The sequence below is a fragment of the Bactrocera dorsalis genome, chromosome 2 (genome assembly GCF_023373825.1).
Source record: "Bactrocera dorsalis isolate Fly_Bdor chromosome 2, ASM2337382v1, whole genome shotgun sequence".
NCBI classification, from domain to species: Eukaryota; Metazoa; Arthropoda; class Insecta; order Diptera; family Tephritidae; genus Bactrocera; species Bactrocera dorsalis.
Window position 1 is genome coordinate 19,837,833 of NC_064304.1, and position 12,319 is coordinate 19,850,151.

Here is a 12,319-nt window from a genome sequence, read left to right on the forward strand (position 1 = left end):
AGCGATGCTGCGTAGTTATGTTGTGATATCTTGGTTTTAAATTTTGTTGTTGTACTTTATAAGAGGGCCATATTTAATGCCTCTAAACATGGTTAATGGGCAACTAAGCCGTTTCTACGCAGTGGCGGCGGGAGCAGCGCTGCGTCGCATCAGCGTCTGGTCCAACAATTCCACGCCGAAGCAGACGGCCAAACAGGAAAAGTGAAAAGAAATGAATGGCAATATGCAAATTAGAATTGTTCGAATACCGACTTTTGTGGCGTTTGTTGCGTTGCGCTTTTGGATCTTTTGTTTCTTCAGCTTTGTGTTTTTATTAAAGAGATGTTACGAAGACTATAAAATAATAATAATAACTTTGCATTAAATTAACCATAAGCAACACGACTTTAGCAATTTCATAATTCGGGGACAAAAACTGGAAAAATAAAACTTGAAGCAAACGGAAAAAAGGTTTACAAGTTTACAGTTGCAGAGTGCGAAGGCGCGTCTGCGGTCCATTGAACGCGTGGTGAGCTAATGCTGGCTTGGCTTGTTAGATAATCGATTAAAGTGATATCAGCGAACGACCTTATGCTAAGTGAGATGCATTTTAAAACGGAATAGAGGACCGGTCGAGCGGTCGATTCCGCGATGTGCTAATCGCGGTTATGTGACGATTTTCGGTGATACATGTAAAGGTCACACGGGCGTGGTGCGCTTGCGCATAACGGCAATAACGGATGTAAAGCGGCTACAAATTGGTAGATTAATTCGAATGCGATTTGATTCAGTTTGCTGAGAAAGATTTCGATTACCATTCGGTTCACCGACTATAAAAGTGTTAACTGGTTCAAGTTTAGGCATCAGTCAAGCAATTGAACTTGTCAGAGAAAGTGAGGAACATCTCAGCGCAAAAAAATAACGAAAAATATTCAAACATGAAGGCAATTAGTGTCGCATTGGTAGGTATTATGCTCAGGCAGGATGAGCTTATGAACTTATTATCATCAATAATAATAATAAAAAAAAATTCACCACACAGTATTTCACCATACTCGCCGTAGTTAGCGCTCAACCAGGCTACAAGTATCAACAACCACAAGCCGGACCATCTGCGCCCATTGTACCAGCTGTAAGTCATCAGCATCATCACCATCATCATCATACAGTACCGCAAGCAGGTCCAGCTGCACCCATTTCCAGTCCGATTTTACCACCAGCACCACTACCACAACAACCAAGTGCACTGTACTCGCCAGTGCAATCACCACCATTGCAAACATTCAACCCATCACCATCGATTCCATTGCAACCACCAGCACAAGAGATCCAATTGCCAGAGCCACAAGCGCCACCACAACAAAACTACTTGCCACCACTCCAAAACGGTGGAGTGTCATCAATCTCACAGAGCCATCAGCAACAATTTGTGCAACAACAAGTGGTACAGCAGCAGGCGCAATACGGAGCTGCGCAACTTAGCCAGCCAATTCAGCCTCAAACACAATTTGGTGCTGCGCAACTAAGCCAGCCAATTCAACCCCAACCACAACAACAGCTGGGTGGCGGTGCTTTTGGCTTCCCCTCCGGCGGTCAAGGTGGTTTCCAACAGAACTTCCAATCATTCCAGCAACCACGCCAACAGACTGCCATCATCACTAAGGATATTTACATCCACTCAGCACCCGAGGACCAAGAAGAGACTTTGCTCGGTCAACAATTCGATAATGCCCCAATTCGCAAGAATTACCGCATCGTCTTCATCAAGGCACCAACACACAATATCAAATTAGCCGGCGCCGCTTTGAGACATGCTCAGAATGCTAACGAAGAGAAGACCGTCATCTATGTGTTGTCGAAGAAACCCGATTTGTCCGAGGTGCAACAGCAATTGCAACAGGCTCAAGGTGAACAGAAAACTCACAAACCAGAAGTGTACTTCATCAAGTACAAGACTCAGGAGGAGGCTCAACGCGCCCAACAGGAAATCCAAGCTCAATACGATGCTCTTGGCGGTTCTACACACATTTCCGATGAGGGCATTGCTCCCCTTACATCCGTCTCTGGTGGTTCTCTGAACTTAGGTGGCAGCATTGGCCAGCAACATTCACATTCGTCCTTCGTGCAGCAGAACTTCCAGTCGGCCGGCAACTATAATTTGCCCACCAACAAATACTTGCCCATCAAGAAGAAGTAAATGGGTTCATTGGAACTTGCAGAAATTTACAAAATAATTTAGTTCATAGTTTTTAAGGCACTCACATATTCTCTGACTTGTTCATACATTCTCTCTTCAATCTATACATTCTATTATGGCTTCTTTTTTACTTCTCTTCTGAATCATGCGAGCCCCACAATCGTATTATTCATTCGCCATTCACACACAAATAGTTTGTATTAATTTATTGAATGAAATAAACCAAAATATTTTTTGATTTTATAATTCAGTTGTTTGCTCTTTCAAATGTATATTTATAATCCATCACAGCTCAGGAGAACTTGACCTCCGTTTATAAGGTTAGGTTCATTAAAAGTCGTCTTGCACTCAACCAGTGATAAATTTTATGATTTTGCAAGATTTTTCTACAGCAAACAAAGAGACCATAATCCCTATCTTTTTTCGTTTCTTCTCTTCGCTGTTTGGCGCCAATTCCAGATCGTGTACAATGTCGGTGTATATCTCCTACAGCTCATCGTTCTATCGACTGCGGTTACCAATGGGAAAAACCTTTCTCTCGAACACTCCTCAGGCCGATTCATCAGATGATGTCATCGTTCATGCCTCTGCACCATATAGCAGGACGGGAATGAAGGGGGACTTGTAGAGTTTGGTCTTTGTTCGCCGAAAGAGGCCTTTAGTTCTCAAATAACTACTCATTCCAAAGTAGCGCCTGTTGGCAAGAGATATCCTGCGTTGGATTTCAAGGCTGACGATATAATTGGTGTTAATGCTGGTTCCAAGATATACGTAATTATCTACGACCTCAAAGTTATGACTGCCAAGTCGCGAAATCAATGTTACCTTGTCCTTTCGATCGTTTAGTTCCCAGCTTCTTTTTTATCACATAAAATAAAATATTCTAAACAAAAATGTAGCCGAAAGATGCCACTAAAGACAAAATATTTATAAATTATGTATTTAGTTTTCATTTTAGCTCATACTTGTATAAAATAATATAAAGGTTGCAGTCATTAAGGTAGCAGTCAGTTCAATGCTACGGAGTGCAGCCTCCTTCAGAAAAGTGATCATTCACTCAGATAGCAGAGTGGCGATACCAGCCTTGAACTTATTTCCGGTGTGCTTAGGGTTGATTGAGGAGTACCTAACGTCGCTATCAATAGCATGGAGTGTTTTTGTTATAAGACTGGTATGGGTGCCAGGCCATAGCGAATCGGAGGAAACTGTAAAGCTGATTAGTTAGCAAGAAAAGATGCTCCAAAACCGCTATTAGTAGAATGGGAGCAGGTCGGTACTCCCGTATCCTCTTGTATTCTACTACTTCGCGGAAGCTTGTCCAGGGCTGGGCCATCATCGGTACATGCAAAATCCTTTTAGCCCAAGATTGATCGCAAGAGATCTAGTGATCTCTTTGCCCCCCGTTTGGCTAGCCTCTCCCTTGTTTTGATGCGTTTAATAGGCCATTCATTGCTCAATGGTGTCCATGCAGTAAAGCTGGGAATCTGGGACGCCATCTTCAGAAGCTGTATGGAAACAGATGAAAACACCTCAATACTTCCTCTTTAACTGTCCTGCGTTTGGGAGGTCAAGCCTTAAACACTTGGCAGCGCATACCTTCAGACATCCACCCGAGCAGGCGGGAATGGAAATTAAACGCCTGTGCAAATTGGTATTGGCTACTAAGCGTTTTGATAATTCATAGGATCCAACACAGCAGTTCTTCTTTTTTATGGCCTCACAAAGGACTACATATAGTAAACCACGGGCAATCTTTGATCCATCCCCAACATAACCGAAACTAATCTTTAATATAATATAAAATATATTGGTAAATAAACCAGTTTAAGAGACGGGCATTAAATAACAATAAAAGCGACATTTTAAAGCACTGACATACAGTCACGAAAGCTATGCTGTTTCGTAGCCAAATTTCAAAATTTAGCAACGGAAATACACGAGCTTAATGAATACATTTCTTTACTTTTATGCATACTTTTAGGCTGGTTGTCTTGAAATTTAGTTTGTCGCCACTAGCGTGAGTTAAATGAAGGGAATTAATAGTTAATATGGATTACTAAATCACTAATATTTATTAAAGAAGTATTTTCGAAATTCTGATATGAATAACGCATGATATTGACTTAATTTTATATAATTAATTATAGTATTTAATATAAGGTACGTATAAGGTGGCTTGAAAAGCAGAAAGTGAAATCATAGAAATATTTAGTGTTTAAGGAATTGTTATAGTTAATAGATGTTTTATTTTTGAAATTCTTTCTAGTGTCTATATCGTTGCTTAGGGAGTTGTGGCTAAGGAGTTTAGTTTGCGGCTGTTAGTTTGCTGCTGTCGCTTTCTCTACAAACTTAGTAAGAAAACTTTTTGCTTTTACCACCGAAGAGATAAAAGAGGTAATTCGTAACGGCTAGAAAATAAGAATAATAAAAGATAATTCATAATTCAAATTTATGTAACGTAACGTATGTTATACTATATGTTGTAAAATATACAATCTGTACCAAAGAAATCATGAAATTGCAGAATACTATACTGAATGAAAGCTGTTTTCGATTTTATTTTCTTAATGTATATATGTATGTATATTTATGAATACACAAAGAAAATTTCATATCGCTCCAGTGAATTTTTCGAAGTTACACGTAAATTTAAAAGGACATCTCAGAGTGCTTGGAAGTGCATTCCAAACTTTACACGCATTTTTCTCAAAATGATCTTTTCAAAGTCGGTCGATTAATTTCAAATTTTAACACGAGCTTCTAAGTATATTTTTTACTTATTAATCGAAAACTTTTTCTCACCCATAAATATATATATATTTTTTTTTGATCAAAAATTGATTTTTATATTTAGAAACTACCATTTTGTCAAAAAAAATTTATTTGACTTATTCCTTCGATTAATTGTTATATTTAACATTACTTCAACGAAATCTGTTTGGTTTTTTTAATTGCAGAGGATTCCTTTCAGAGATATACATATTGGTCATCACAAAACGCCTTTTTGGAGAGGAGTTCCCGGAGATCAGCTGTATTTCCTTTCCGAATAAATATTTTAACTAATTCTATGTCTTAAAATATAGTTTAAACAATAAATTTCAAAAGCCGAAAAAAAACTGGAAAATTTGCTTTTTTCGTGCTTCTAACTCTATCTAGCCCCTTAATATTTTATGCATCGAGTTGAGCAAGAAAGCTTAGTTGCTTCTTTCACACGTAATTTTTATGCCAAGAGAACGGCTGTGTGCGATCACAACTGTTAGAAAAGCGGCGAATCGAAGGCAATAAGCGGTTTTTTTTGTACATCTATCCAATTCATTCAAATTGTGCGAAACATATAAACACGAACATAAAAGTTATCAAACACGGCTTTTGTGTGGCTCAGAATCTTCCAACAATCACAACAAAAGCAAGCAGATAAAATCAAAATATTTTTGTGATTAATGGTTAGAGGACATTAGTTGTGTCAAAACGACAGTTATATGGTATGGAAATAGTGTCAAAAGATATTTGAAAGCACATTAGTGCTTATTGTAAAACAAATATTCGAAATTGAAACACAAAATCGATAAATAATATAATAGTTAGTCGAAATAATCGTTTGGCGCAATAAGCGTTGGCGTATTGCTGTTACCATGTTATTGTTGCTGTTGTTGTGCACGGACCACTGATGTATTTGTTATGTTGCTGTTAGCTTCTTTCAATTTGCTATTTATGTCTTTACCTTTTTAGCTGTTTTGCCCACTTCTAAAGTTTGGTGTCGCTGATAGGCAGTCACTCATTGCTTTTAACGATTGTTGCGTATTTTAACCGCTGAGCGGCTTAGCTTACGTCTTATTCGTCTTTATACGCCAACGCCGGCACCGGTGTTTTCTTTACGTTTATGTCGGAATTGTATTCGTACGCAAGTTTATTGCATTATTTTGGCTACTCCCTTTGCACACTTTCGCAATAACACATACAAAATATTTGTACCGTAAATGTTACAAAGACATCATAAAATGTGGAATTTTTAAAACCTGCAATTTCAATAAATATTCATAGTTGCCGTAAGTATATAGGGCGAATCGAGTAGCTGAGTGATGACGCGATTTTGTTGTGTGACACTAAAATACTATAATACATATAAATAATATATAAACTGCGAAATAAGGAAGTTTGGTGACAGCAATTATTGTTAAGGGAACCAACTTGAATCTCTACAGGTCGCCTTTTGCCTCAAAGGCGTCAATTTTGCTTGTTTACATACCCATTGGTCTAGAAATGGCCCACACCGCTGAACAAAATTTGGCTCGATAACGTGGGATCTTTTTTCAAGATCCCAAGGAGCGAAGCGATGTGGCTTGTAAAGGTCAAGGGGCTTCAGTTCTTTCACAAACTGTATATTATACGCTTTCAATTTAAGATCTTCATGTAAAATGCGCCAAGTCGTTCCAGGCGTCAGTTCGACTTGCTGCGAAAGGCACTGAATTGACTCTCCACGGTCTTTGTGGACACTCTCAACTGCGGCTGCTATATGTATATTCTTTACTTCGTGCTGGACATGGTCAATTCGGTCGAATATTATCCAACAATGAATGCTGGGTCTCAAGATGGATGATGATGTTGCGAATAGTACTCTCAGCAGGACCTATTATGCTGATCATAAGTTGAGCAAAGCGCGCGAAACACATTCTTTACTGAACGTGAATTTTCGTAATAAAGTTGAACGATTTGTAAACGTTGTTCAGCCGTAAGTCTTTCCACGATGAAATGCCAAACAATACTGAACAAAAATAACATGAGGTTGACACGACTAACCTGCGATCTGTCAAAAGAAGGCTATTGAAAATAGTACTTCTATTTAGATCACCCGTTATCTTAAAAAAAAAGTATTTTTTTTTTGCAGTGCGATTGCTTCCTCTAAACGTGGAGAACTTGCAACTCAAAACAGAGTTTCCCTCTTTGAACAAACGTTGTAAAGTTAATTTAATTTAAATATATGCCAGATTTAACTATTTTATTGACCATTTACTGTGCAATAAATTTGTTTAGAAAAAAGTCTGCAATCAAGACAATCTGTCAATCAATTGAGGAAAAAACTGTGAAAATAATTTTATCATAAGCTTGACGCAATCAAGGAGTTGGTGGATTAGCCACCCAGAGTTGCTAGGACACACCTGCCTCTCACTGCACCCAACAATTAAGTAAATGAACAGTTTTATTTGCCATTACTTATGTATATTGCAATACTCCAACGAATGACATAATACTGCCAAAGTCAATTTATTTTGAAGATGCATATTCATGTAGTCAAGTCAACCAAAACACCTCCTTCATATTTTTTACCACACGTCAGCCATCAGCTCAGCCTTTCTTGCGCATAGCAAATTTTAAACTTTATGGAAATATTTTAGAGGTGTTATGTATGAATTTTCGGTGTCATTTTTATATTCCTCAGTTACGCTCAGATTATTCACAGTCATCACTGCCAGCTACTGACAGTCGGTTTTAGGCGCTCGCTAGCCACAGCATGCACACAAACATATGCATATATTGACGCCAACTTCCTTATGGCACTCTTAAGTCGTTGAGGTGTGACATTGACCCATTGTATGGACTTAGCCGCAACTTGTCGCGACCACAATGCAAATTTCTTTGCCGAAAAGCATAGCGTGTATACGACACGACAGCCGAACATTCCACACGAAATGATTTTAGTTATGCATGTGTGGATTTGTTCGCTGCAAAAGTTCAAACGGTGAGTTGAGTCTTGTTGTTGCTGTTTGCGTGTTTGTAGCTTTTTTTATGACTTGAAAATTAGTTTTAAAACAAAGCACCAAAATTAACTGAAGTAACCGAAAATGTAAATATGTCGTTTGGAGATAACGATGCACAAATACAATAGATGCGGGGGAATATCGCATTACCGTAATAGGGGTTTCTCAACATATTTGGACGTTTCGATATAATTGCTTCGCTAACGACTTGATTTTAGTTTTCCCATTTCCATACAAATAATATTTAAAAGCTTTGTTTTCAATGAGACGCTAATTAAGTGGTCTAGTCTTACAAACGCCAAATGATGAACATCAGTTCCATTATGTGCTGATATATTGATATTATGCAGGAAAAAGCTCAAATAGTAACAAAGTGTTCGAAACCGGAGCAAAATCGCGAAAAGGTAGTTGAACTATTGGATGGCCTCCAGAAAATTGCAAATTTGAAAATTATTCTAAATAATTTGATTGAAATTACGGTCAGTTTATGAGACGTGTTTCTAGAACATGAATCTTGTTTTCATTCTTACGAAAGATCGACATGCAGAATATAAAAGTTGTTTTAAACAATAGATACTTTGTTATTATTGTGCATAATTTTTTAAAAGAAGGCAACCTTGATAATATTATCTTATATAGTATATCCAAACGAGTAAAAGAAGATGTTCGACTATATTCCCTTTTTTTTTTGAAGATTATCGCTTTCAAATATTGGCAGTGACTACGTCTAAGATGGTCCATCCGTTAGTCCAATTTTTGATCACTCGTTCGAGCATTTCGACTGCGGGGATTGTCCGCATAGACTTTGGACCGTGCATATCTCCACATTATTACGTCTAAAGGTGTTACTCGTATATCTTGTAGAGATGAGCGATATTGCGATTTTTAAATCACTGTGATTTTATATTGCTATTGCGATCGCAACTAAGTCGACGTTCGAACGTCGTTGTTGTTTTTGTAGCGGCAGATTCTGCCAATTTGACACTGTTTGCCCGAATAAAAGTCCGGGTCTGTTCCACTTACGTAGACCCGACTGTCATGGGAACGACGGAAACATTTTGTCGTTATTGGCGGCAAATTCTCTTCTGGCTCCTGTAACTCGAGTCAAGTTTTTCCGCCTTTCTTTTCACTACATTTTCGCAAATGTTGGAGTGGTTCGGCTACCTGACACTTAGAATTCGTCAAGTTGGTATTGACTATTGCTTCTATAGCATGGTTGCATTCTTTCGTATTATACAGTTTAAGTTAAAATGTAAGTAATAGTTGTTTAGTTAGAAAAATGTAGGTAAGTAATAATATATATAATGACATATTAATATTAATATGTCTGTCCACTTCGAGTCGTCCGTCCGTGTACGTCTCCTACATTTATATGTTGGTATGATGGTTTCACACATTTCTTAGAAGGAATTACCATTAGTGTGGTTGATAATTTGTTTGTTTAGTATACCCGCTTTTAATATTTTCAAGACCAAATAATTAACGCGAGTTTCCTAATCTTTGGGAAAATATTAAAAACGCGTAATTTTTTTATTCCATCATTTTTTCTGAAATTAATTAGTTACAATTCTTGTTTTCATCACAAAAAGCTTTCAAATTTGGTTTTAACAATAAGTAAAATTAAAAATTTTATTAAAACAAATTAAAATATTCCATTTTGATTATATTTTGATCTACCACTTCAAACATCACCTCACTTCTTTTCCTTGATGCATTTCCTGCCATTATTAAAAATTATAAGAACGTTACACTCAAAACTTCAAAACGCTATGACGAAAAATAGCATATACGATATATACAATACCCTGAAGAAAGTTGTTACTTTTCTGCTATTTGCTATTGTGATCGTAATTCACAGGTTCGAACTGCTATCGTAAATCACAGGTTCGAACTGCGATCACAGTTTCGAACTGCGATCGCAATCACAGTTTCGAACTGCTATTTATAAAAAGTGATCGCAGTTGCGATTTGCGATTTTTCAATCACAGTGAAAAAATCACCGTTAGTGAAATATCGCTCATCACTAATATCTTGGTGGCTAATCGGAAGCCCAAAACGCGATTTTATCTACTTACAAAAAGTGTTCTCTCAATAAATCCATAGATTTACGCGGTGTCTGGGAAGTGGCGCCGTCTTATTGAAACCGATGAGTCCACGCCCACAAACCACACCAAGTCGTTTTTTCTGAATAAAATGGCAGCTCTCGGATTTCTTCGTCCCCATCGCTGAAAAAAATGTGGCTTGAAAAGGTTGGTTTTTCTTGGAACTTTTCAGGAGCCTATAAATGAAGTGATGTTGTTTGAAAATGTCAAGCAGCTTCAGTTTTTGCACAAGCTGTATTTTGTACGCTTTCAATTTAAGATCTCGATGAGCGAAACACATTCTTTACAGAAAATTTGTAATAAAATTGGATGATTTCTAAACGGTAATCCATGATGAAATGCCAAACAATATTGAACAAAAATAACATGACAGCCTCATACGAATCATGGGTGCTCTGTCAAAAAAAGGCTATTGAAAAAAGTATTTCCACTAGAATCATCTGTGGCGTGTCATGGATTCGGAATCATGTGCTTGCAAACATTTTTTTTCATTTAACGATTTTTCTTTACGAACCAGCTACTCTACAAGGCAATAATACAGTGTCTGAAGAAATTGTTCAGGTCGGATAACTATAGCTCAAAGTTTCCATGCAAACTGAACGATCAGGACCAAGTTTTTGTAAGGAATCTTTTGCATTTGTGAAATGTATTACAGCTTCGGAACAACCGAATTTAATTTTTGATTTGTTTTGTTTATATTTCACTAATTTTTTTTCGGGATTCAGCTGTCGAAATCTCAGCTGGAAGTTAAACACTGAACCTGAAAACGGAGCCTAATAATAAAATAAAATATGGCAGGATAATTAATATTCACCTACTTTCAACAATACATATTTTTACATTATTTGGATCACCGCTATGTATCGGTAACTAAAGTGTTATGGTTACCCAAACTTCCCTCATATTAGTCACTACTTTGGTTTTTAAATACTGACAAAGTGAAGAAAATGGTGATTAGAAATGGTCTTGATTGTATTAGAAAAGATCACAAACTCTCGGAGTTTGCTTACCATCCTAACTTGTTTTATATACTTGTATGTACTGTATTATATAGGGTGGGCTATCTAACGTTTTAAATTTGAATTATCTATATTTCGATATTGGAAATGTCAAATACCAATCGGAAAGTGACAGATATTCAGTATAAAGTCTAAAATTTACGAAGTGGGTCGCTATTCACTATTCTACAGTTCGCAGATTGGGCAGAAGATCGTTTGACCGAGGATGGTCAATTTTACCGAAAAATCATCTTTTCGGACGAGGCTATTTCCACCTCGATGGTTACGTTAACAAGCAGAATTGTCGCATTTGGGGCACATAGAACCCACACGTAATCGTCGAGAAGCCAATGCACCCAGCACGAATCACTGTATGGTGCGGATTTTGGTCTGGTGGAATCATCGGCCCATTTTTCTTCGAAAATGAAAAAGGAACCGCCGTACCATCAATGGTGAGCGATATCGCGCAATGTTAACCAAATTTTTCTTCAAGCAATTTGAAGAGGAAGACTTGGACAACATTTGGTTACAGCAAACGCTACACTCAATCAAAGATAGGGCGTAAATCTTCGAAATTTAAAATTTTATATGGCCCACCCTATATAACTCGATATCTATTAAAGACGAAAAAAGTATACAGATTCTGTGCGGACTTCTCTCTTCTTGCTTTGTAGCGACTTTTTCAGGTTTTCCAACGAATATATGGAAAGATCCCCGGTAATTCTTGCCTAGGCATAAAACAAGAGAATTTAATCTAAAAGTTTTAGTTAGAAATTTAATAATTTTATATGTATTAACAAAAATTTGTCAGTTAATAAATCTTTAACACAGATCAAAGTTTTAATGAAAAAAAAAAATACCTTACATTTATATTTCCGTTTTTATTGTCTCTTTTATGGCCCATTATTTTAAATTCTAAAAATCAATTAAAAGAAAATTTAATTAAAGATCTCTGCTCAAACATACACGCTTACTCGCAAATCCACTGGTAGCCGTAGCATCGTCTTAAGACAGGTCAGTTAGTAGCACTCTGGTAGTCAGCCTTTTTCTTTCTCTCTTTTTATATTTATTTATACTTACTATTTTTATATTTTCATATAGGTGTAATGTTGTTGTTATATTTTTCTATCGATGAAGGTTTCAAGACTTTGACATTTCGACATTTTCGTCTTAAACATCTCTCCTCCATCCACGCTTACTCAACACAATGCTAATTTCTCCGTGTCGAAATTCGGCGTTCGACCATAAATTATGGCATATCAAATTTGGAGGTAAACAAATAACTGG

At 37.1% G+C, this 12,319-nt stretch overlaps 1 protein-coding gene across 1 annotated transcript; it reads left to right on the top strand.

Annotated features, from left to right (window-relative positions):
• The first annotated feature begins 469 nt into the window (after positions 1-469).
• Positions 470-2,418, top strand: LOC105229874 (putative uncharacterized protein DDB_G0268364). Its single transcript, XM_011210363.4, has 2 exons — positions 470-941; positions 1,022-2,418. The coding sequence occupies exons 1-2, from the start codon at positions 918-920 to the stop codon at positions 2,174-2,176; spliced, it is 1,179 nt and encodes a 392-aa protein (XP_011208665.2). The 5' UTR covers positions 470-917; the 3' UTR covers positions 2,177-2,418.
• The last annotated feature ends 9,901 nt before the right edge of the window (positions 2,419-12,319 follow it).

Coding starts and splice junctions, on each gene's coding strand:
- LOC105229874 (XM_011210363.4), top strand. CDS start 918: ATGAAGGCAATTAGTGTCGCATTG. Junction 942..1,021: donor AGGCAATTAGTGTCGCATTG/GTAGGTATTATG, acceptor TTCACCACACAG/TATTTCACCATACTCGCCGT.